Source organism: Oncorhynchus kisutch, linkage group LG9 (genome assembly GCF_002021735.2).
Source record: "Oncorhynchus kisutch isolate 150728-3 linkage group LG9, Okis_V2, whole genome shotgun sequence".
Lineage (NCBI taxonomy): Eukaryota > Metazoa > Chordata > Actinopteri > Salmoniformes > Salmonidae > Oncorhynchus > Oncorhynchus kisutch.
The window spans coordinates 39,822,519-39,849,580 of NC_034182.2; the positions used below are offsets into that span (position 1 = coordinate 39,822,519).

Sequence of the window (27,062 nt, forward strand, 5' to 3'; positions counted from 1 at the left end):
ACTGTTTTATAGATCACAGAGACTACTGTTTTATAGAACACAGAGACTACTGTTTTATAGAACACAGAGACTACTGTTTTATAGAACACAGAGACCACTGTTTTATAGATCACAGAGACCACTAATTTTATAGAACACAGACTGTTTTATAGAACACAGAGACTACAGTTTTATAGAACACAGAGACTACTGTTTTATAGATCACAGAGACCACTAATTTTATAGAACACAGACTGTTTTATAGAACACAGAGACTACTGTTTTATAGAACACAGAGACTACTGTTTTATAGAACACAGAGACTACTGTTTTATAGAACACAGAGACTACTGTTTTATAGAACACAGAGACTACTGTTTTATAGATCACAGAGACTACTGTTTTATAGAACACAGAGACTACTGTTTTATAGAACACAGAGACTGTTTTATAGAACACAGAGACTACTGTTTTATAGATCACAGAGACTACTGTTTTATAGAACACAGAGACTGTTTTATAGAACACAGATACTGTTTTATAGATCACAGAGACCACTGTTTTATAGAACACAGAGACTACTGTTTTATAGATCACAGAGACTACTGTTTTATAGAACACAGAGACTACTGTTTTATAGAACACAGAGACTACTGTTTTATAGAACACAGAGACTACTGTTTTATAGAACACAGAGACTACTGTTTTATAGATCACAGAGACTACTGTTTTATAGAACACAGAGACTACTGTTTTATAGAACACAGAGACCACTGTTTTATAGATCACAGAGACTACTGTTTTATAGAACACAGAGACTACTGTTTTATAGAACACAGAGACTGTTTTATAGAACACAGAGACTACTGTTTTATAGATCACAGAGACTACTGTTTTATAGAACAGAGACTACTGTTTTATAGAACACAGAGACTGTTTTATAGAACACAGAGACTACTGTTTTATAGAACACAGAGACTGTTTTATAGAACACAGAGACTACTGTTTTATAGAACACAGAGACTACTGTTTTATAGATCACAGAGACTACTGTTTTATAGAACACAGAGACAACTGTTTTATAGAACACAGAGACTGTTTTATAGAACACAGAGACTACTGTTTTATAGAACACAGAGACTGTTTTATAGAACACAGAGACTACTGTTTTATAGAACACAGAGACTACTGTTTTATAGATCACAGAGACTACTGTTTTATAGATCACAGAGACCACTGTTTTATAGATCACAGAGACTACTGTTTTATAGAACACAGAGACTACTGTTTTATAGAACACAGAGACTACTGTTTTATAGAACACAGAGACTACTGTTTTATAGAACACAGAGACCACTGTTTTATAGAACACAGAGACCACTGTTTTATAGAACACAGAGACTACTGTTTTATAGAACACAGAGACTACCGTTTTATAGAACACAGAGACTACTGTTTTATAGATCACAGAGACTACTGTTTTATAGATCACAGAGACTACTGTTTTATAGACCACAGAGACTACTGTTTTATAGAACACAGAGACTACTGTTTTATAGAACACAGAGACTACTGTTTTATAGATCACAGAGACTACTGTTTTATAGATCACAGAGACTACTTTTTTATAGATTTGTGAATAAATGTGAACTACTGATTAGCATCTATTTGTTTGTCTTTATCTAATTCTCTCTCTCTCTCTCATATATATATATATATCTATCTTTATTTCTTCCTTTCCTCCCTCTCTCAGTTACATCTACGATCCGACCGCTCAGGTGGACGTCCACGGCCGGAAGAGGGACCCGGCTGAGAGCTCCCTCTACCAGTCCCACCACCTACCAGGAGACAGCGGGAACCAGTTCAACATCAAGCAGAACCAGGGCTTCCACAACCTGGGCTTCAGCAACAAGTACACCGAAAGAGGAGGTGGCGGAAGCCTCAAGCTGGAGATCGACAACAACCACATCAACAAGCTCCACGCCGTGCCCACCAATCCAGAGAGGGAGTTGGGCACGGGGCTGGCAGCCAAGCCTCATGTGGGAGAGGGTGGTGGAGATCTATATATCCTCCATCCAGAGGGCCAGGTGCCAAGACGAGATCCATCCAAGGGCCTCAATCTAGTCCGAGTCTATCCCAACACACCCTCCCTGGATCTTACTCTCAATCTGACCCACTCAGGTGACACTGACTCTCACCCAGACAAGATTAGGATGGTCCGGAACTTCTCAGACCCCTCCATCGGGGACAGGTATGGGGTGGGGTGCAACACCTCATCAGTGGACGAGCTGGACGAGGGGGTGGGGGGCACGCCGGAGTACCTGGGCGACACGGGAGATGAGCAGAGTGTCCTGTCTGTGGACATTCAAACCAGTACGACTAGCCTGTCCTCGGCAGACACAAACGACGATAGGGGGGCGCCGGACGCCACTACCATAGAGAATGGGATCGGGATCTCAGTGAAGAAGAGCGAGGATGAGGGGAAGGAAGGGGAAGACGATGACGTGCAGAGCGTCACAGACTCTATGGTGGCAGAAGCTCTGGCTGCTCTAGAGGCAGCGACTGCCGGGGAGGACTAACTGTCAAAAACCTCTTAATAGGTCCAAAAAACACAATCTAACATCTATTCAGCTTCAGTATCTGATGGGGCCGAATGAGGAGATTCTGATGTATCTTTTAACATGTCACATGGGTATATCAATGTTGTCTGCACTCTCAGGAGAAGGAGAGAAGACTCTTGGCGCTCGACTGTGAATATTCCCCGCGTCCTAATCCCCAATATATGGTACATATTAAACTTCCTGGTCTTCAGCTGTACAATCTACATTTCTAGAACTTGTATCTCTATATTCTGTCCTATAAAATGCAGCTCTGCGCAGCTTCTAGAACTTCTATCTCTATATTCTGTCCTATAAAATGCCGCTCTGCACAGCTTCTAGAACTTCTATCTCTATATTCTGTCCTATAAAATGCCGCTCTGCACAGCTTCTAGAACTTCTATCTCTATATTATGTCCTATAAAATGCAGCTCTGCACTGCTTCTAGAACTTCTATCTCTATATTCTGTCCTATAAAATGCCGCTCTGCACAGCTTCTAGAACTTGTATCTCTATATTCTGTCCGATAAAATTCAGTGGGCACTCAGTACTTGCCATGGCTTTGTTTGTCTTCAGGGAGCTTTGCTGTGCTTCATTATATAAACACACTGACAGGCCATCTCCAGCTACCTATTGGTGTATCATATCCATGTTGTTGTTGTTTACCTGTTTTACGATGTTATTTATATAATGACTGGTTGGCCCAGACCTTTCTAGTTCAATACATGTCAGAGGGAGAGCTTGTTTAGCTAAGATTCCACTCCTTTCGCAATGACGCATAGTGCAAGGAGTGGAATGTTAGCCTGGGTACCAGTCTGTTTAGCTATGTCCGAGACATTTCCCAAACTTTGGAGAGGAGAGCAGACATGTTAAAGACCATAGAGAGAGAGGTAGTCGGTTCACTTTACAACCTCCCATTGTGGAGCATACTGGGCTGACCTCATGACACCTTACGACAGGAAGTAGGTATATAAATGTCACAGATATACGTAGCATCTCTGTATCCGTATCCCGTATCCCGTATCCCGTATTCACTCGAATGCAAACCTTCCACATTTGTGATGGGTCTTTGTTTCAGTGAAGGAGAATTATATTGATTTATTTTTTATTTATCGGAACTGTCCTTTTAAAGTCTTTGTTTCTTTGCCAAAATCATTTCTATTCAAATGTATATGTACATAAAATGCATTTAGAAGTTTAATTTGCTATGTACTGTCAAGAAGCCTTAAATTATTTTTTAAATCGAAGCACAGATGTTTTCAGGGGCACAATATAAAAAAAGATTAAAAAAAATAATTGGCCATGTTTCTCTGGTCGCTCACTAATCTCGATATTCCTCTTGTACACATCCCCCTCCCTTTTCTCAAACTCGTTCCTTTTTTCCAGTCTCTTTCTACCAGATTCAATCGCTCCATCTCTCTCAAGGATGTGCAACAAATACAAAACCCCCACTCTGTTAACACCTGTGTAGCCTTGGTGTGTGTGTGTGTTATTCCTCTGAGATCTAAGTGTGTTTAGGAGATCGTAGCTGAAATGTTTCTCTGACAGCCCTCTGATATTCCTTGCCACCAGAACCCTGGGACCAGGCCTAACTACGGCCCTTGGGGCGTTACTCAGGCCAAAAGGAGACGCCAGGGACTTACAAACACCTGATTACACCCGGGCTAAGGCGGTGAACATGCTAACTTTGGCTCACCACATGATAGCTATTAGTGTGTCTCTCCCAACCTCCCCTCGCAGTTGGAGAGGAGACACAGAAATATCCCCATCTTGTGATGTTTCTTTTTGTAGCCACATTATCTCTCCCATCTCCTTTTCTCTACTAAGAGTTTGTCTCCGGTTAATCACACACCATCCCTCTCGCCGTAAAGACACGGTTTTGTTTAGTTTTTTTTGGGGGGGGGGCATCTGTTTCTGTGGTAATAAAGTGTTGCTTCTACTTTAACATATAACAGTGGCCTTCCTCTTAATATCTCCATGTCAACTCCTTCACAATAACAACCTCTTTCTCACGGTGCCCTAAAGTGACTGCTCAAACAGAGGTTACCATCTGATCTGCTGTTTGAGGTGTAAACTTGCTTGTTTTATTAGAAGGAAAACCTAAATGTGCCCGTCTGACTCAGCTACTAAACTCTCCCAGAGAGGTTACATGATGTAATAACAGCTCACAGTTAATCTTACTACTGACTGCCTGACTGTCTGAGTGACTAACTGCCTGAGTGACTGACTGACTGCCTGACTGAGTGACTAACTGCCTGAGTGACTGACTGCGTGAGTGACTGACTGCCTGAGTGACTGACAAACTGACTGAGTGACTGGCTGACTGAGGGACTGACTGACTGCCTGACTCCCTGAGTGATTGACTAACTGACTGAGTGACTGGCTGACTGACTGACTATGAGTGACTGACTGACTATGAGTGACTGACTGACTGACTGCCTGTCTGCGTGAGTGACTGACTGACAGTAGGGGGTTTCATGGTCTGTGATGTCACAGAGCAGGTTAAATGAACTACTACCCCTTCAGCCGTCTTGGGGTCTACTTTTGGTGTGTGTGTGTGTGTGTGTGTGTGTGTGTGTGTGTGTGTGTGTGTGTGTGTGTGTGTGTGTATGTGTGTGTGTGTGTGTGTATATTAACAATACACAGAGGGTTACAGTTTCAACACTGACGTCTGCGGTTGACGGTCAGGTAGAAATCTATATGTTGAAGAGTTAATGGCGCTTTGTCTGCCCAAAACCTGTACAGTAGATGGTCTATTTTCCATTATATAACAGAACAGCACAGTATCCTTGTGAAGAAGCACAGACTACAGTGGGTCAGAAATGTATTGTATGATTTCTGTAAAATTCTCATAAATAAAATAACCATGAAAATAAGTTGTTTGCACCGATGATGTATGATGACAGTCTTAGACGGACAGTCTGGCGTTTTCATTAGTTCCCAGTGTACATTGCGTTAGAAAAGGTATGGGGTGCACATTTCAAATACATTTTTCCTCAAGGCTTTTGGGTTTGGAGTGATGTGATCAATACTTACGATCAAGTTACGTAAAGGGATAGCTCACATAACTTAAATAATTACCCTAAAAGGTAGTCTATTGGCCAGGAGGGAACTGATTTAAATAATTACCCTAAAAGGTAGTCTATTGGCCAGGAGGGAACTGATTTAAATAATTACCCTAAAAGGTAGTCTATTGGTCAGGAGCGAACTGATTTAAATAATTACCCTAAAAGGTAGTCTATTGGCCAGCAGGGAACTGATTTAAATAATTATCCTAAAAGGTAGTCTATTAGCCAGGAGGGAACTGATTTAAATAATTACCCTAAAAAGTAGTCTATTGGCCAGGAGGGAACTGATTTAAATAATTACCCTAAAGGTAGTCTATTGGCCAGGAGGGAACTGATTTAAATAATTACCCTAAAGGTAATCTATTGGCCAGGAGGGAACTGATTTAAATAATTACCCTAAAGGTAGTCTATTGGCCAGGAGGGAACTGATTTAAATAATTACCCTAAAGGTAATCTATTGGCCAGGAGGGAACTGATTTAAATAATTACCCTAAAGGTAGTCTATTGGTCAGGAGGGAACTGATTTAAATAATTACCCTAAAGGTAGCCTATTGGCCAGGAAGGGCCTGGTTTAGGGAGAGAAATTTGTTTTTACCAGAAAGTGACCACTGTTAACATTGAAGCTATTTAAAAGGATGAGTCACACTTCTCTAACCATGTGACTTGCATGACATCCCCAGTGAACTGCCCTCTGGGAGATGTAGTGTGAACAGCACACGGGGAAGCAGGAATAGTGTTTCTTTTGTAAGAGATTCTGTTAATGTTTCACACCACACTTAGAGGAGAGAATCAGTTAATACTGCCCAGTGCCCAAAATAAGCCCAGTATAATGAGTTCCCATAACCTGTCAACTACGATTCTATGAAAAGTGTGTGTCTATGTTTGGGATTCATAGAAAAGGAGAGTCATAGGGTACAGAGGTATGTTAGCCTGGTCCCAGATATGTAGGTGCTGCAGGCTTAGTGAGCGTGGAACAAGGCTTCCGGTCTCAGGTGAGGTTACTAGGCAGTATGGAACAAGGCTTCTGGTCTCAGGTGAGGTTACTAGGCAGTATGGAACAAGACTTCAGGTGAGGTTACTAGGCAGTATGGAACAAGTCTTGAGCTCTCAGGTGAGATTAATAGGCAGTATGGAACAAGGATTCAGGTGAGGTTACTAGGCAGTATGGAACAAGTCTTGAGCGCTCAGGTGAGGTTACTAGGCAGTATGGAACAAGGCTTCCGGTCTCAGGTGAGGTTATTAGGCAGTATGGAACAAGGCTTCAGGTCTCAGGTGAGGTTACTAGGCAGTATGGAACAAGGCTTCAGGTCTCAGGTGAGGTTTCTAGGCAGTATGGAACAAGGCTTCAGGTCTCAGGTGAGGTTACTAGGCAGTATGGAACAAGGCTTGAGCTCTCAGGTGAGGTTACTAGGCAGTATGGAACAAGGCTTCAGGTCTCAGGTGAGGTTTCTAGGCAGTATGGAACAAGGCTTCAGGTCTCAGGTGAGGTTACTAGGCAGTATGGAACAAGGCTTCAGGTCTCAGGTGAGGTTACTAGGCAGTATGGAACAAGGCTTCAGGTCAGGTTACTAGGCAGTATGGAACAGGGCTTCAGGTCAGGTTACTAGGCAGTATGGAACAAGGCTTCAGGTCAGGTTACTAGGCACTGTGTGGAACAAGCCTTGAGCTCTCAGGTGAGGTTACTCGGTGCCTTCAGCTCTCAGGTGAGGTTACTTGGTGCCTTCAGCTCTCAGGTGAGGTTATAGGTACTGTGTGGAACAAGCCTTGAGCTCTCAGGTGAGGTTATAGGTACTGTGTGGAACAAGCCTTGAGCTCTCAGGTGAGATAACTTGGTGCCTTCAGCTCTCAGGTGAGGTTACTCAGTGAGTGTGAACCACTGTAAGGTCATTGCTGTTGTCACAAAGCTTTAGCAAGGTGTTAATCATTGAATAGACAGACCTACTGCCCACGCTCACTTAATGTTTCACCAAGGTTTAAAGTTTTCCCCCGGGGGCTGACAGCTTCTTCCTCTTGGCTAACACTCAAAAACAGAGGCTGAGCTCTGACTTTGGGTCCTAGATAAATACCAGTGGAGGCTGGTGGGAGGAGCTATAGGAGAACGGGCTCAGTCTATTGGCTGGAACTGAATGACTGGAGCGGTATCAAAACACAGGTTTGTATGGAAACCACATTAGACTTCATTCCAGCCAATACAATGAGCCCGTCCTCCTATGGTACCTCCCACCAGCCTCCACTGATAAATCCAATGTTTAAATGTTACTAATGATACACTATGGCATGTCAACATGAGTCACATTGGTACTGTAGTGACCTTATGAACACAGCCCTGCAGCACTGAGCAGCCGGCTCCGTAAAGCAGAGAGGAGACGGTCCTAGTGGGATGATATCCGGGTTATTGATTTAAAGTGTCCTCTTAATATTTCTATTGCATTATGTACAGTAATCATATATCATGTGAACAAAGATATATATATATATATAGAGAGAGAGAGAGCGAGAGAGAGAAAGATGGGTGTCACCAGTTTGTCCAAGGTAAGAGCGAGGGCAAACAAGACCAGAGTCAATATTTGCTGAAGGTCCTCTCGATGCTATCCCATGTCCTGTAGTGTGGTGCGTAGTGGTGTGGGGAGTAGTGTTACAGAACTAATAACTCGCCTGCGGATATTGTTCCACTCTCTCAACAACAACAAAAAACGACAGATACAACAGTCACACAAACTCCATGGAAACAGTGTGTGTGTGTGTGTGTGTAGGTAATGAATTTGATAGTGACTGACAAAGTCAGGAGCACCTGATCAGCCGTTACATGTCCGAAAGAAAGAACATCTCTTCACCTCCATCTGGCAACACTATGACATCAAGACAAAGGGAAAGAACATCTTAAAAACAAACCGCGATAAGTAAACAAGGGCAGGAAATGGAGAGAGAGAGAGAGAGAGAGAGAGAGAAAGAGAAATGACAGGTTATTGAATACTGAAAATAGACAATGTGATAGAGGGGATGAGGAAGAGTAGAAAAGATGACTGAAGAGAAGACTTCAAAACACAACGATGGGTTTTAATCCTTTTAAATTACTTAAAAACACATATCTCTCGTCTTAAAAAACATTCTCATTCAATTCTATAGTATTTTTTTTTTTTATTAGTGTCAAGTGTCAACATTAAATGTTGTTTTTTTTCAGTCAGTTTGCTGTATTTTTTAAATACATTTTCATACAACAGTTTTAAAAAGGTTGTGATAAGACGATAGTGTCTCCAAAGCAAACGAGAGAGCAAATAACAAAAAAACACATTGAATGATACTGAATAGGTCAGACACTCAAAACATCCCTATTTCACATAAACAGAGAGAAAATCCTCAAAACATTTTTATTTTAATAATTGATATTAAAGCTCTTAGATGAAAGCCATTCCAGTTTTAAAATTCGCCAAAAAAGTTCCGACATTCCTCAAAAAGCCTAAAGTGGATTGGTCTCTTCTTCCTTCATCCGCGAGGAGAGGAGACGTTCACAGGGAATACTTTGAGACGGTTGAAACCCTTTTCGTTAGTTTTATGTCTGATGGTAGATTTGGATTGGAGTGCCGTTCGTTGTACGTTGTTCAGGTTTGCTCAATGTAGGCCTCTACTCGTTGACGAATGGAAAGCTTAAAAAGTAATCCCGCCCAGAAAATAGTTTTGGCTTTGGTTCATCTGAAACACTGTCCGTTTTAACAGACTGACATGTGTTTACTTTTCATGGCAAATGGGAGTCAATAGATTAATTGTTACAGTATAAATGACATTTTAACACATTTGATCACAAGACTTCTCCTCACTGAGAAATATATATTTATTTTTTTGCATTGTATAATCATTTTGGTTCAGCTCCTGTTCTAGATTTTAAAAAATACTTTTTTTTCTCCTAAAGGTAATGTCCATGTATCTAAGTCCTGGACAAAAAACAAAAAAAACAACCAACTTATTCACCATAGAAAACAAAACATTTTACCTCATGATTCACGTTGAAAAATAAACACACACACACACAAAAAAGAAGTCTCTCACACGAAGTCTACATCCCCACCACATACCACCGTACTCAAACTCAGTGAGACACACAAGACAGCTGCTACTATAGCTCTTCCGACGAAGACTGTCTGTGCATCGATCAAGAAAAAGAAGTGCATTTTAAAGGTCTCCTACTGAAGTTTAAAATGGATTTGTTCAGCTCCTTTGAATAGAAACCATACGTAGTATTGGCGAAGAGACGAGTCAATAGGTAGTTTCATTGGGGGTGGAATCAGAAACGGGTCCATATGTCACCGTGACAACCAAAATATTCTTCTTCTTTTTTTTTTTTTTTTTAAAGGTGATGAGGAAATTTCTCCTCACCATATAAACCTAGTTAATGTACTCCATTGGAGTTCTAGAAGGAGGGGGGACTAGATAGTCCTGAGAACACCTCATTTACAGCAACGACCTGGGGAATAGTTACAGGGGAGAGGAGGGGGGAAATGAGCCAATTGGAAGCGGTCAGGTCAACATTATTATTGGTTGAGTTGTCAACTAATGTAAAAAAAATTAAAATCACTATGTCACTGGATTTAGGTTCAAAGTTGGGTGATTTTTTAAATGTTTTTTTTGTTGACATTCCCTTACGATGATGACTTTTTGCAAATCCAACTAGTTTTTCACGTTGATTCAACGTCATGATAGATTCTGGGGGTTTAAATGAGGTGGAAACAACTTGGATTCAACCCGTCTTTGCCCAGGGGGTCAGAAGTGGACGTGAAGGCTAGGCAGAGATTGTGTATTTGGCGCCAACACACTGCACAGTTTATTGGCTCTTGGCTCACACAACCCCCAATGCAATCTCAACTTCCTGGTCAGGTGAGCGTTTGTGGTTTTCCTCCTTGGCAGCGGAATCGGGGAAAAAAAAAAAATCTATCATTAACGTTTGGTGGTGGTTTCCACATCTTTGGTGACGAGAGGGTGTGGGGGGGTGGCACTACCAGTGACTCACTGTCTGATGAACAGCACAATGGCTCTTTCTAACACGTCATACCTGACACCCTTTCCGCTACCCTGCCCGAGACAGAGGGCCAAGTTTGATAGAGAGAGAGTAACCGGTCTCATCTTCATCCTCTAATTCACCAATCAACACCGCTGTCTCGTCTAACCATCAAAGGAGAAGGGACAGGGAGGGATTTACCCCTGGATCGCCTCTGCTGCTCTTCGCGCGCCGATGCTTCTCTACGGTCCGATTCTGGGTTTAAAAAGTGTTGCAAATGATCATATTTCCCCCCTTGGCTCTCTTCAGGAAGCCATGCGCTGCTCTGTAGAAGAAATGAGGACGTTTTATCAAAAGGAGTTTGGAACATGTTACTTAAGGAGGCCCAGAAACCAGCCTAGATAGAACTTCAGAGCCCAATAGAAAGTCACCTTGGTTCCTGTCACTTTGGATCAGCCCCGTCTTCCTTCTGATCCTAACGGAAAGGGGAGGAGGAAATCACACTTCAGGAAATACACATTTCAAATCTAACTTTGTCACATGCGCCGAATACAACACATGTAGTAGACCTTACCGTGAAAAGCTGACTTACAAGCCCTTAACTCTTCTTGAACTGCACTGTTGGTTAAGAAAATCTTTACCAAATAAACTAAAGTGAAAAATATTTTAAAAAGATAACAATAGCAAGGCTATATACAGGGGGTGCCGGTACCTAGTCAATGTGGGAAGTTACAATGAAAAATGCCTCAAATACAGACTCTATGCAAATACAGACTCTATGCAAATACAGACTCTATGCAAATACAGACTCTATGCAAATACAGACTCTATGCAAATACAGACTCTATGCAAATACAGAAATGCCTGGGAGTTTGGTCCATGTCACTATAGACAGACCCTATTGGATGAAACCTGTGTGTAACCGGGTGAATCGGACTGAATGTCACTCTCAGACAGACCTGATGTGACTCAGAGATGGTCCTGCCCTCAAAGGGTTCCTTCTCCGTGGGCGACCCCGGCACACTCCCGTTGGAGTCAGTGCTGAGCATGGTCCTCCTTTCTCTGACGGGCCTCTCCTTGTCACACTTTGTAACCCGGAACCTGGCAGGGATAGATCATAGCATAACACTGGTGATAAAGAGGATATAACACTGGTGATGAAGAGGATATAACACTGGTGATGAAGAGGATATAACACTGGTGATGAAGAGGATATAACACTGGTGATGAAGAGGATATAACACTGGTGATAAAGAGGATATAACACTGGTGATAAAGAGGACATAACACCATGGGAATCAACATGCAACTGACAATAACTGGAGAAATCAACTACTCAGACAACTATTAGAATATATATATCCATCTATCTCTTCTGAAGCCAGGCGCACATACGCTTCTGAGACACTGTACATCTGGCGACCGTGTCAGCTTGCACTACACTCGGCCCGCCACAGGAGTCGCTGGTGCGCAATGGGACAGGGAAACCCGCAATGGGACAGGGAAACCCGCAATGGGACAGCCAAACCCTCCCCTAACCCGGACGACGCTGAGCCAACTGTGCGCCACCCCCATGGGTCTCCCGGTCGGTTGCGACAGAGCCTGGACTCGAACCAGAATGTCTAGTGTCTCAGCTAGCACTGCGATGCAGGGCCTTAGACCACTGCACCACTCGGGAGGCCCCTAACGATCCTTCTTTAGCACGTCTCCTCCACCTTCATCTACACTGATTGACGTGGATTTAACAGGATGCAGAAGTAAAAACCCAAACCGGTCCGTGCATCAGTACCAGTAGATTATAAAATACAGTATAGTGTGCTGTTATCGGCGCTATAGGACCTCTTGGACCAGGGCCTATGTTATGATTCTCACTGAGGAGCACAAAGAGACATCACTCTGGCACAGCACTACACAGATTCAATTAAAATCAGGTAATGGCTATTCCCTCCCTGCTCAGTGTGGCCCCGTACACACACTTCCATTTATCTGGATGAGCTAATGAAAACGCACCAGGTCCCTCTGCATTCAGATCAGCTCCTCTACAGGACCGGAAGCAGGCAGGGAGGATGGCTTGATACACTTCAACTGGCTCTCTGAGAGAAAATAATTCACACACGCGCGCACGCACACAGTCATCCCTCTCACACAGACAAGACTTCTCTATAGACCACAGGAGGTTGGTGGCACCTTAATTGGGGAGGATGGGCTCGTGGTAATGGTTGGGAGGGGAACGATATCAAATACATGGAAACCACTTATGATCTCTCACCTCCCCACAGCCAACACAGTGACCTCTCCGTGGCTCCTCCTGTCTACTATCCTCTTGGTGGACACGCGCCTCATCAGGGGCCACTTTTTGTGATTGCAGCGGTTGCAGACGCTGCTGAGGCCCCCCATGCCTCCGATGGTGTGCAGGTGGTTGCAGGTGTGTCTGGCGAGTCCGGCCGGGACACGAGGCGAGACGGGGGTCACTGGGAGGGTGGGGGAGGTGGGAGTCAGCGGTGGGCTGTGGAGGAAAAGGAGGAAGAAACGCAAGCAAACTGGTGATACAGACACAGTCTTTACACTAGTCTACCCATCCCACAGTCTTTACACTAGTCTACCCATCCCACAGTCTTTACACTAGTCTACACATCCCACAGTCTTTACACTAGTCTACCCATCCCACAGTCTTTACACTAGTCTACACATCCCACAGTCTTTACACTAGTCTACACATCCCTAGCGAATGTCTACACATCCCTAGCACAGACTGTACTGTCCATCACTAACCCAATGTGTGGTCTCCTGGTGTAGAGAGGACTGTACTGTCCATCACTAACCCAATGTGTGGTCTCCTGGTGTAGAGAGGACTGTACTGTCCATCACTAACCCAATGTGTATTCTCCTGGTGTAGAGAGGACTGTCTATCACTAACCCAATGTGTGGTCTCCTGGTGTAGAGAGGACTGTACTGTCTATCACTAACCCAATGTGGGTTCTCCTGGTGTAGAGAGGACTGTACTGTCCATCACTAACCCAATGTGTGGTCTCCTGGTGTAGAGAGGACTGTACTGTCCATCACTAACCCAATGTGTATTCTCCTGGTGTAGAGAGGACTGTACTGTCCATCACTAACCCAATGTGTGGTCTCCTGGTGTAGAGAGGACTGTACTGTCCATCACTAACCCAATGTGTATTCTCCTGGTGTAGAGAGGACTGTACTGTCCATCACTAACCCAATGTGTATTCTCCTGGTGTAGAGAGGACTGTACTGTCCATCACTAACCCAATGTGTGGTCTCCTGGTGTAGAGAGGACTGTACTGTCCATCACTCTATGGACTGTAGAGTGTAAGGACTTAAGTGGTGTCAGAGACGGCTGTTTGCGCCTGCGGGAATCAGAACACCACACTTGTATTCGTCTCCATTACCATATCATTTGGAAATTGTCCTGGAAGCTTTGGCTGATGAAGGGGAAAGCGAGAGAGAGGAGGATGAGGGAAAGAGAGAGGGAAAGAGAGAGAGAGAGAGGGAAAGAGAGAGGAGGACGAGGGAAAGAGAGAGGGAAAGAGAGAGCGTGAGAGAGGGAAAGAGAGAGAGAGCGTGAGAGAGAGGGAAAGAGAGAGGAGGACGAGGGAGAGAGGGAAAGAGAGGGGAAGACGAGGGAGAGAGGGAAAGAGAGGGGAAGACGAGGGAGAGAGAGGGAAAGAGGAAGACGAGGGAGAGAGAGGGAAAGAGAGGAAGACGAGGGAGAGAGAGGGAAAGAGAGGAAGACGAGGGAGAGAGAGGGAAAGAGAGGAAGACGAGGGAGAGAGAGAGAAAGAGAGGAAGACGAGGGAGAGAGAGAGGAAGACGAGGGAGAGAGAGAGGAAGACGAGGGAGAGAGAGAGAAAGAGAGGAAGACGAGGGAGAGAGAGCGAAAGAGAGAGAGCGACAGAGAGAGAGCGACAGAGAGAGAGACAGAGACAGACTAGTCCAACCCTCTAACCACTAGGCATAAAGGATGGTGTACAGTAATAGGACGACAGAGAGAGAAAGAGAGCGCGACAGAGACCTGGTCCCTGGCAGTTAATGATTTTCCAGAGAAGATCCAGATCTCAGAGAATTAGACCAAAGTTCTAAATTGGTACAACATATATAGAGTACTGCACACACTACAATTATTTAGTATGTTTTTGGCTAAAACCCCATGGAAACCCTCCATGCTGAGTTCTGTAAGATTCTCCTACATGCCCAGAGGAAAACTACAAACATTGCATGCAGCAGAATTAGGCCAATATCCACTAATATCCACAAAAAAGAGCAATTACATTTTAGAAACATGTAAAAAAATAATGCCCCCCTCTATATCACTACCAAGCCCTGCAATGCCAAGAGCTGAGCAAAGAAAAGAGTCCCATCATCCAGCTGGTCCTGGGGCTGAGTTCACAAACCTGTTCTACTAACACACTGAAGCCTCAGTCCCCTCATCCAACTGGTCCTGGGGCTGAGTTCACTAACCTGTTCTACTAACACACTGAAGCCTCAGTCCCCTCATCCAGCTGGTCCTGGGGCTGAGTTCACTAACCTGTTCTACTAACACACTGAAGCCTCAGTCCCCTCATCCAGCTGGTCCTGGGGCTGAGTTCACAAACCTGTTCTACTAACACACTGAAGCCTCAGTCCCCTCATCCAGCTGGTCCTGGGGCTGAGTTCACAAACCTGTTCTACTAACACACTGAAGCCTCAGTCCCCTCATCCAACTGGTCCTGGGGCTGAGTTCACTAACCTGTTCTACTAACACACTGAAGCCTCAGTCCCCTCATCCAGCTGGTCCTGGGGCTGAGTTCACTAACCTGTTCTACTAACACACTGAAGCCTCAGTCCCCTCATCCAGCTGGTCCTGGGGCTGAGTTCACTAACCTGTTCTACTAACACACTGAAGCCTCAGTCCCCTCATCCAGCTGGTCCTGGGGCTGTGTTCACTAACCTGTTCTACTAACACACTGAAGCCTCAGTCCCCTCATCCAGCTGGTCCTGGGGCTGAGTTCACTAACCTGTTCTACTAACACACTGAAGCCTCAGTCCCCTCATCCAGCTGGTCCTGGGGCTGAGTTCACTAACCTGTTCTACTAACACACTGAAGCCTCAGTCCCCTCATCCAGCTGGTCCTGGGGATGAGTTCACAAACCTGTTCTACTAACACACTGAAGCCTCAGTCCCCTCATCCAGCTGGTCCTGGGGCTGAGTTCACTAACCTGTTCTACTAACACACTGAAGCCTCAGTCCCCTCATCCAGCTGGTCCTGGGGATGAGTTCACAAACCTGTTCTACTAACACACTGAAGCCTCAGTCCCCTCATCCAGCTGGTCCTGGGGATGAGTTCACAAACCTGTTCTACTAACACACTGAAGCCTCAGTCCCCTCATCCAGCTGGTCCTGGGGCTGAGTTCACAAACCTGTTCTACTAACACACTGAAGCCTCAGTCCCCTCATCCAGCTGGTCCTGGGGCTGAGTTCACAAACCTGTTCTACTAACACACTGAAGCCTCAGTCCCCTCATCCAACTGGTCCTGGGGCTGAGTTCACTAACCTGTTCTACTAACACACTGAAGCCTCAGTCCCCTCATCCAGCTGGTCCTGGGGCTGAGTTCACTAACCTGTTCTACTAACACACTGAAGCCTCAGTCCCCTCATCCAGCTGGTCCTGGGGCTGAGTTCACTAACCTGTTCTACTAACACACTGAAGCCTCAGTCCCCTCATCCAGCTGGTCCTGGGGCTGTGTTCACTAACCTGTTCTACTAACACACTGAAGCCTCAGTCCCCTCATCCAGCTGGTCCTGGGGCTGAGTTCACTAACCTGTTCTACTAACACACTGAAGCCTCAGTCCCCTCATCCAGCTGGTCCTGGGGCTGAGTTCACTAACCTGTTCTACTAACACACTGAAGCCTCAGTCCCCTCATCCAGCTGGTCCTGGGGATGAGTTCACAAACCTGTTCTACTAACACACTGAAGCCTCAGTCCCCTCATCCAGCTGGTCCTGGGGCTGAGTTCACTAACCTGTTCTACTAACACACTGAAGCCTCAGTCCCCTCATCCAGCTGGTCCTGGGGATGAGTTCACAAACCTGTTCTACTAACACACTGAAGCCTCAGTCCCCTCATCCAGCTGGTCCTGGGGATGAGTTCACAAACCTGTTCTACTAACACACTGAAGCCTCAGTCCCCTCATCCAGCTGGTCCTGGGGATCAGTTCACTAACCTGTTCTACTAACACACCAGAACATCCAATCAATCAGGATAAACCAAATTACAACACAGTCAAAACAAAACTATATTGCTTATTGGGAAACACAAAGCTAAATGCAGTGCTATCTGACCCTAAATCAGCAGTACACCGTGGCTAAATATTTGACCATGGTTACTGATCAAAACCTTGACGAAGTACAGGCTTAGTGAGCACAGCCTTGCCATTGAGAAGGGTAGACACAGGAAAACCTGGCTCCCTGTAGAGGAAAGGCTATGCAACCACTGCACCACAGCAGAACCTGGCTCCCTGTAGAGGAAAGGCTATGCAACCACTGCACCACAGCAGGACCTGAGACGGAGCTGCATTTCCTGACAAAATGTCAAAAATATAAAACCATTAGAGAGTGTCATTTCCCCAAATTTGAAACCCTTATTCAAGGTTTCAAAGACCTCTCTGATGAGGATAGGCTACCCGTCCTGTTGGGGGAGGACACAGAGAGCTGTGGGTTGGCAGCGCACTACATTGCTGCCTGCCGTAAGATGACGGACAGTGTCTGACAGAACAATCAACCTGCACATGTCTTCTATATCGTTATTATTTAATGGTTATTTTGACCGTTGGTTATTGTTGTTACCGTTGACAATGTTCATTATTATTACTTTAATATGGTAAATATCCCAAATAAGCTTTGGCAATGTGTACACTGTTACGATGTGCCAATGAAGCACATTGAGAGACAGAGAGACCCACACATTGTGGTGTCCTGTCCCGCGGACTGTGCCGGAACACCCAATGTCGTGGCCATACCTCATCCTGACTCGCCACACTATGATTTATTCATCCTGAACGTCACCCCACACATAAAAATACCTCCTCTCCCTTTCTCTTCTCTCTCTCTCTGCAGTCATCCCTCCTCTCCCTTTCTCTTCTCTCTCTCTCTGCAGTCATCCCTCCTCTCCCTTTCTCTTCTCTCTCTCTCTGCAGTCATCCCTCCTCTCCCTTTCTCTTCTCTCTCTCTGCAGTCATCCCTCCTCTCCCTTTCTCTTCTCTCTCTCTCTGCAGTCATCCCTCCTCTCCCTTTCTCTTCTCTCTCTCTCTGCAGTCATCCCTCCTCTCCCTTTCTCTTCTCTCTCTCTGCAGTCATCCCTCCTCTCCCTTTCTCTTCTCTCTCTCTGCAGTCATCCCTCCTCTCCCTTTCTCTTCTCTCTCTCTCTGCAGTCATCCCTCCTCTCCCTTTCTCTTCTCTCTCTCTGCAGTCATCCCTCCTCTCCCTTTCTCTTCTCTCTCTCTCTCTGCAGTCATCCCTCCTCTCCCTTTCTCTTCTCTCTCTCTCTCTGCAGTCATCCCTCCTCTCCCTTTCTCTTCTCTCTCTCTCTCTCTCTCTGCAGTCATCCCTCCTCTCCCTTTCTCTTCTCTCTCTCTCTCTGCAGTCATCCCCCCTCTCCCTTTCTCTTCTCTCTCTCTCTCTCTCTCTGCAGTCATCCCTCCTCTCCCTTTCTCTTCTCTCTCTCTCTCTCTCTGCAGTCATCCCTCCTCTCCCTTTCTCTTCTCTCTCTCTCTCTCTCTGCAGTCATCCCTCCTCTCCCTTTCTCTTCTCTCTCTCTGCAGTCATCCCTCATCTCCCTTTCTCTTCTCTCTGCAGTCATCCCTCCTCTCCCTTTCTCTTCTCTCTCTCTGCAGTCATCCCTCCTCTCCCTTTCTCTTCTCTCTCTCTGCAGTCATCCCTCTCCCTTTCTCTTCTCTCTCTCTGCAGTCATCCCTCTCCCTTTTCTCTCTCTCTGCAGTCATCCCTCTCCCTTTCTCTTCTCTCTCTCTCTCTCTGCAGTCATCCCTCCTCTCCCTTTCTCTTCTCTCTCTCTCTGCAGTCATCCCTCCTCTCCCTTTCTCTTCTCTCTCTCTGCAGTCATCCCTCCTCTCCCTTTCTCTTCTCTCTCTCTCTGCAGTCATCCCTCCTCTCCCTTTCTCTTCTCTCTCTCTCTGCAGTCATCCCTCCTCTCCCTTTCTCTTCTCTCTCTCTCTGCAGTCATCCCTCCTCTCCCTTTCTCTTCTCTCTCTCTCTGCAGTCATCCCTCCTCTCCCTTTCTCCAGTCATCCCTCCTCTCCCTTTCTCTTCTCTCTCTCTCTCTCTCTCTCTCTGCAGTCATCCCTCCTCTCCCTTTCTCCAGTCATCCCTCTCCCTTTCTCTTCTCTCTCTCTGCAGTCATCCCTCCTCTCCCTTTCTCTTCTCTCTCTCTGCAGTCATCCCTCCTCTCCCTTTCTCTTCTCTCTCTCTGCAGTCATCCCTCCTCTCCCTTTCTCTTCTCTCCCTCTGCAGTCATCCCTCCTCTCCCTTTCTCTTCTCTCTCTCTGCAGTCATCCCTCCTCTCCCTTTCTCTTCTCTCTCTCTGCAGTCATCCCTCCTCTCCCTTTCTCTTCTCTCTGCAGTCATCCCTCCTCTCTCTCTGCAGTCATCCCTCCTTGGACACCATTTATGGTTGTGAGTGCCAGCACTCTCGGTCGGTAGGCATGTATGTAGGCAGGTGTGTATGTAGGCAGGTGTGTACGTATGTATGTATGTATGTATGTATGTATGTATGTATGTATGTATGTATGTATGTATGTATGTATGTATGTATGTATGTATGTATGTATGTATGTATGTATGTATGTATGTATGTAGGCAGGTGTGTATGTAGGTAGGCAGGTGTGTATGTATGTATGTAGGTAGGCAGGTGTGTATGTAGGCAGGTGTGTATGTATGTAGGTAGGCAGGTGTGTATGTAGGCAGGTGTGTATGTAGGCAGGTGTGTATGTATGTATGTAGGCAGGTGTGTATGTATGTATGTATGTATGTATGTATGTATGTATGTATGTATGTATGTATGTATGTATGTATGTAGGCAGGTGTGTATGTAGGCAGGTGTGTCTGTATGTATGTATGTAGATAGGCAGGTATGTATGTATGTAGGCAGGTGTGTATGTAGGCAGGTGTGTATGTATGTAGGTAGGCAGGTGTGTATGTAGGCAGGTGTGTATGTAGGCAGGTGTGTATGTATGTATGTAGGCAGGTGTGTATGTATGTATGTATGTATGTATGTATGTATGTATGTATGTATGTATGTATGTATGTATGTATGTATGTATGTATGTATGTAGGCAGGTGTGTATGTAGGCAGGTGTGTCTGTATGTATGTATGTAGATAGGCAGGTATGTATGTAGGTATGTAGGCAGGTGTGTATGTAGGCAGGTGTGTATGTAGGCAGGTGTGTATGTAGGCAGGTGTGTATGTAGGCAGGTGTGTATGTAGGCAGGTATGCATGTAGGCAGGTGTGTATGTAGGCAGGTATGCATGTAGGCAGGTGTGTATGTAGGCAGGTGTGTATGTAGGCAGGTGTATATGTAGGCAGGTGTATATGTAGGCAGGTGTGTATGTATGCATGTATGTATGTATGTATGTAGGCAGGTGTGTATGTAGGCAGGTGTGTATGTAGGCAGGTGTATATGTAGGCAGGTGTGTATGTATGCATGTATGCATGTATGTATGTATGCATGTATGTATGTATGTAGGCAGGTGTGTATGTATGCATGTATGTATGTATGTAGGCAGGTGTGTATGTATGTATGTATGTATGTATGTATGTATGTATGTATGCATGTATGTATGTATGTAGGCAGGTGTGTATGTATGTATGTATGTATGTATGTATGTATGTATGTATGTATGTAGGCAGGTGTGTATGTATGTATGTATGTAGGCAGGTGTGTATGTATGTATGTATGTATGTAGGCAGGTGTGTATGTAGGCAGGTGTGTATGTATGTAGATAGGCAGGTATGTATGTATGTATGTATGTAGGCAGGTGTGTATGTAGGCAGGTGTGTATGTAGGCAGGTGTGTATGTAGGCAGGTGTGTATGTAGGCAGGTGTATATGTAGGCAGGTGTGTATGTAGGCAGGTGTGTATGTATGCATGTAGGCAGGTGTGTATGTAGGCAGGTGTATATGTAGGCAGGTGTGTATGTATGCATGTATGTATGTATGTAGGCAGGTGTGTATGTAGGCAGGTGTGTATGTAGGCAGGTGTATATGTATGTATGTATGCATGTATGTATGTATGCATGTATGTATGTATGTATGTAGGCAGGTGTGTATGTATGTATGTAGATAGGCAGGTGTGTATGTATGTATGTATGTAGGCAGGTGTGTATGTATGTATGTATGTATGTAGGCAGGTGTGTATGTATGTATGTAGATAGGCAGGTATGTATGTATGTATGTATGTATGTAGGCAGGTATGTATGTATGTATGTATGTATGTAGGCAGGTGTGTATGTATGTATGTAGATAGGCAGGTATGTATGTATGTATGTAGATAGGCAGGTGTGTATGTATGTATGTATGTATGTAGATAGGCAGGTGTGTATGTATGTATGTAGATAGGCAGGTGTGTATGTATGTATGTAGATAGGCAGGTATGTATGTATGTATGTATGTAGGCAGGTGTGTATGTATGTATGTATGTATGTAGGCAGGTGTGTATGTATGTATGTAGATAGGCAGGTGTGTATGTATGTATGTAGATAGGCAGGTGTGTATGTATGTATGTAGATAGGCAGGTGTGTATGTATGTATGTAGATAGGCAGGTGTGTATGTATGTATGTAGATAGGCAGGTGTGTATGTATGTATGTAGATAGGCAGGTGTGTATGTATGTATGTAGATAGGCAGGTGTGTATGTATGTATGTAGATAGGCAGGTGTGTATGTATGTATGTAGATAGGCAGGTGTGTATGTATGTATGTATGTATGTAGGCAGGTGTGTATGTATGTATGTATGTAGGCAGGTGTGTATGTATGTATGTATGTAGGCAGGTGTGTATGTATGTAGGCAGGTGTGTATGTATGTAGGCAGGTGTGTATGTATGTAGGCAGGTGTGTATGTATGTATGTATGTAGGCAGGTGTGTATGTATGTATGTATGTATGTATGTAGGCAGGTGTGTATGTATGTATGTATGTATGTATGTATGTAGGCAGGTGTGTATGTATGTATGTAGGCAGGTGTGTATGTATGTATGTAGGCAGGTGTGTATGTATGTATGTATGTATGTAGGCAGGTGTGTATGTATGTATGTAGGCAGGTGTGTATGTATGTATGTAGGCAGGTGTGTATGTATGTATGTATGTATGTAGGCAGGTGTGTATGTATGTATGTATGTATGTAGGCAGGTGTGTATGTATGTATGTATGTATGTAGGCAGGTATGCAGGTATGTATATTCTTTGATGGACAAGGCCCTGTAAAGTCAGACCTACTTACCATTCACAGCAACAAAGACGTTCTCAATGAAACTGTCAGAGGTCACGATTGTGAATCAGGCTCCTGTCGGTCTATTCCTGAGCTGTTTAGTAAGTGAATGGTCGTATAATGCAGGGAGCCGTAGTTTCATTTCCAGTTTCTATGAGATGACTGGTCCCGATTGCACAATCAGAATGACCATATAAAATGTTAGGATCATATTGATATTCTGAGTCGTAAAAAGTCCTGGCCTTCATCCAAACTCACCAAGCCATAAACAATGTCTGAGAGACCAGCTTGACTTCCAGATAAACGACAGCCACTTCAGCGCCATTAAAAAGAAAGGGACACCATTGCCATCTAGTGGCTTGGAAAGTAATCACACCCAATTGGTACTGTATCCTTGGAAACCAGTCCTTTTGGTGGAATTTCTGACAATGTTCATATTTACTTTATTTTGACATTTAACAAGGCAAGTCAGTTAAGAACAAAATCTTATTAACAATGTAAACGGTCTACAACGGCCTTGTTCAACGGCAGAATGATTTTTACCTTGTCAGCTCTGGGATTCGATCCAGCAACCTTTTGATTACTGGCCCAACGCTCTAACCACTAGGCTACCTGCCGCCCCAAATAGGCCTCAATGTTAAAGACATCAGACAACATTAAGAGGAGGTTGTGAGCTACTTAAAAAGGTTCCCTTTCAGATTTGATGTATATTTAAATAGTGCTGATTAAGTTGGACTTCGGGAAGCCAGCAGCAGCAGGGTTTTAATACAGAAGTCATGACAGGATACTTACCCTTCTGAGTCTATGCTGTTTTCAGGAACCATGGCTTGGAGGGCATCGGAGTTCGCTGTGTAGACAGAGAAAAATATGGCGAAGGGGAATTAGCGAGGAGAACGAGCAAGTGACATCAAAAGAGGAAACATTTATTGGAATATGGTCACGGCCGATAAGCCCCAAAACACAATTAAAATGGTGCACTGCATTCAATTAAACAGGAGCACGTTCAGTCCTCAGAATATAACCTCTGGGTGTAGGCTGTGTGCCAGCACAGGAAACAATGCATTATGTAAACAACAGCGTCTTCCTGAAATGTAGGACACATTAGTGCTATAATTAATAAGCCATTACTAAGTATGAAGACAGGAAGTATGGCACAAGAGCATAACTGTGGACAGGGTTTTTTATTTTTGTATTACTTATCAACAGGACTTTCTAAGACAAAGTGTTACACATGTAAATTACATTATTAATAACCTTGAAGAAACGAGGACACATGTCAATGTGCTTCAAGGACACACGATTAGCAGTAGAGGGACACATGTCAATGTGCTTCAAGGACACACGATTAGCAGTAGAGGGACACACGTCAATGTGCTTCAAGGACACACGATTGGCAGTAGAGGGACACACGATTGGCAGTAGAGGGACACACGATTGGCAGTAGAGGGACACACGATTGGCAGTAGAGGGACACACGATTGGCAGTAGAGGGACACACGATTGGCAGTAGAGGGACACACGATTGGCAGTAGAGGGACACACGATTGGCAGTAGAGGGACACACGATTGGCAGTAGAGGGACACACGATTGGCAGTAGAGGGACACACGATTGGCAGTAGAGGGACACACGATTAGCAGTAGAGAGACACATGATTAGCAGTAGAGGGACACACGGCACCTTCGGAAATTATTCAGACCCCTTGACTTTATCCAAACAGTTTGTTGCGTTTCAAAATCCCCCCCCCCATCCCCCCTTCAGCAATCTACACACAATACCCCATAATGACAAAGCAAAAACAGTTTGAGAAATAATAGTCAATTGATTAAAATTTAAAAACAGAAATAGCTTATTTACATCAGTATTCAGACCCTTCGCTATGAGACTCAAAATTGAGCTCAGGTGCATCCTGTTTCCATTGATCATCATTGAGATGTTTTCTACAACTTGATTGGAGTCCACCTGTGGTAAATTAGATTGATTGGACATGATTTGGAAAGGCACACACCTGTCTATATAAAAGGTCCCACAGTTGACAGTGCATGTCAGAGCAAAACCAAGCCATGAGGTCCAAGGAATTGTCCCCAAGAACACAGTGGCCTCCATGATTCTTAAATGGAAGAGGTTTGGAACCACCAAGCCTCTCCCTAGAACTGACCGCCCGGCCAAACTGAGCAATCGGGGGAGAAAGGCCTTGGTCAGGGAGGTGACCGAGAACCTGATGGTCACTCTGACAAAGCTCTAGAGTTTCTCTGTGGAGATGGGAGAAACTTCCAGAAGGTTCTCCCATCTCTGCAGCACTCCACCAAACAGGACTTGGTAGAGTGGCCAGACGGAAGCCACTCCTCAGTAAAATGCACGTGACAGCCCACTTGGAGTTTGCAAAAAAGCACCTAAAGACTCTCAGAACATGATGAACAAGTTTTTCTGGTCTGATGAAACCAAGATTCAACTCTTTCGCCTGAATGCCAAGCGTCATGTCTGGAAGAAATGTCCGGACACCAACCCTACAGTGAAGCATGGTGGTGGCAGCATCATGCTGTGAGGATGTTTTTCAGCGGCAGGGACTGGGAGACTAGTCAGGATCGAGGCAAAGATGAACGGCGCAAAGTACAGAGAGATCCTTGATGAAAATCTGTTCCAGAGCACTGAAGACCTCAGACTGTGAACCTTCGCCCCAGTCCAACAGGACAACGACCCTAAGTTCACAGCCAAGACAGAGCAGGAGTGGCTTCGGGACAAGTCTCTGAATGGCCTCGAGTGGCCGATCCAGAGCCCGGACTTGAACCCAAGCTAACATCTCTGGAGAGACTGGAAAAAGCTGTGCAGCGATGCTCCCCATCCAACCTGACAGAGCTTGAGAGGATCTGCAGAGAAGAATGGGAGAAACTCCCCAAATACAGGCGTGTCAAGCTTGTAGCGTCATACCCAAGAAGACGGTGGCTGTAATCACTGCTAAAGGTGCTTCAACAAAGAACTGATTAAAGGGTCTGAATACTGATGTGAATGTGATAAGTTTATTTTAAACAAATAAAAAACAAACTGTTTTCACTGTCATTATGGGGTATTGTGATGTCATTATGGGGTATTGTGATGTCATTATGGGGTATTGCGATGTCATTATGGGGTATTGCGATGTCATTATGGGGTATTGCGATGTCATTATGGGGTATTGCGATGTCATTATGGGGTATTGCGATGTCATTATGGGGTATTGCGATGTCATTATGGGGTATTGCGATGTCATTATGGGGTATTGCGTGTAGATTGATGAGCGGAAAAACCCCCAAATGTAATCATTTTTAGAATGGAGGCTGTAACGTAAATGTAGAAAAAGGTCAAGGGGTCTGAATACTTTCTGAAGGCAATGTGTTGGCCAACACTTCAGTGAAGAAAAACGTATATATATATACACATACATACATATACACATACATACATACATACATATATACACACACACACACACATATATACACACACATATATACACACACACACACACACATATATATACACACACACATATATATACACACACACACATACACACACACACATATATATACACACACACACACACACATACACACACACATATATATATATATACATATGTTTTTCTCCACTGAAGTGTTGGCCAACACTTATATATATATATATATATCCCAGAATAACTAAAAGATGAGGAAAGACCTGTGGAAACATCGGAGTCACGTCCGACTTCACATGACCATGTGAACATCCTGTTTCCTCTCGTCGGTCAAACTAAGACCGATTTCCCCACAAACTAAGACTGTGTACTACACTAGAAGCCTAGCATCATATTAAAATCGCTTATCATGTCTGACCAGAGGGCAACACACCTTTGTGACCACCTGGAAGGAAGAAGAGTATAAATCAGTATCGAGTCCCTAAGGCTTTGTGCAGCATGCCAACGCGAGCAGGAAATGGCTTGGACTTGGAGACTTCCTTTTTCGTCATAATCAGGCAATACTATCGAGACTGACAATAATATACTCGATCCCGACTGGCAATACTATCGAGACTGACTCACAGAATGTAGGTGTGTGCACGTGCATAGGTCACACAACGTCAACTAATGAGGGTGAGTCAATGGCACGGTTGCCGTCAATACACTTGTGATAACCTTGTAATACAATAGGATGATAGGGAATTCCAACATTGTAGGAAGCTCCTGTGTTTACAATCTATTGTAACCACACAGCAGCTTCAGTAATTAGTGTACCATGTAGAACGACAGACCTGACCTACTCACCTCTCACCGGATGTTAAACACACACACACACACCACACACACCTCCTCCTGTAGCTTCAGAGTGTGAAAGACAGTGCGATTGGAGACGGAGGCAGCTCACCACCAAGTGGTCTGACATAACCATGACAACTGTTCAGTGGTCCATAGACACTAGTTATAGTATTGTTGTCAGGAGAGAGGTCATGGAGACTAGTTATAGTATTGTTGTCAGTAGGAGACAGTAGAGTGGTCATAGACACTAGTTATAGTATTGTTGTCAGGAGAGAGGAGTTATCCACTATCCATAAAACACTCAGTGGTTACTGTATTGTTGCCTAGTTACCTTCATTCTTCATGATGTAATGAACGATCTGTCCCACGGTGTCGTCGTTGCTCTCACTGTAGGTGTCGTTCAGCTCTGTAGAGAAACACACAATTACAAAAAGAGCTCAAACACTGCAACACATTAGTCGACATGAAAAGGTTATCCCTAACATTCATCAGGAAGGCAGTTAGGGCTGGGCGATATGCCCAAAATACCATAATTGGATATGAAAATTGGACTGTAATTCGTTTTTTAAATAATAAAAGGTTCTACATTTGCTTTATGAGTAGTGAGTAGTGATCTCAGGGTGCTTTATGAGTAGTGAGTAGTGATCTCAGGGTGCTTTATGAGT

General features: G+C 44.4%; 2 protein-coding genes across 3 annotated transcripts in view; one reads left to right on the forward strand and one right to left on the reverse strand.

Moving 5' to 3' along the window:
* The window catches only part of zgc:194930 (uncharacterized), a 43,805-nt gene extending 38,353 nt beyond the window's left edge, over positions 1-5,452 (forward strand). The window contains exon 3 of the mRNA XM_031832574.1: positions 1,733-5,452. Coding sequence (XP_031688434.1) covers positions 1,733-2,558 — 826 coding nt within the window. The 3' untranslated portion in view covers positions 2,559-5,452. The remainder of the gene's footprint in view (positions 1-1,732) is intronic.
* Positions 5,453-8,845: 3,393 nt separating this feature from the next.
* Positions 8,846-27,062, reverse strand: part of rell1 (RELT like 1) — a 45,315-nt gene continuing 27,098 nt past the window's right edge. For both annotated transcript variants that reach the window (XM_020491726.2, XM_020491725.2), the window contains exons 4-9: positions 26,729-26,803; positions 22,921-22,975; positions 12,904-13,140; positions 11,594-11,735; positions 11,066-11,109; positions 8,846-10,959 (exon numbers count right to left, since the gene is read on the reverse strand). In XM_020491726.2, the coding sequence (XP_020347315.1) occupies positions 11,077-11,109; positions 11,594-11,735; positions 12,904-13,140; positions 22,921-22,975; positions 26,729-26,803 (542 nt within the window). In that variant the 3' untranslated portion in view covers positions 8,846-10,959; positions 11,066-11,076. The remainder of the gene's footprint in view (positions 10,960-11,065; positions 11,110-11,593; positions 11,736-12,903; positions 13,141-22,920; positions 22,976-26,728; positions 26,804-27,062) is intronic.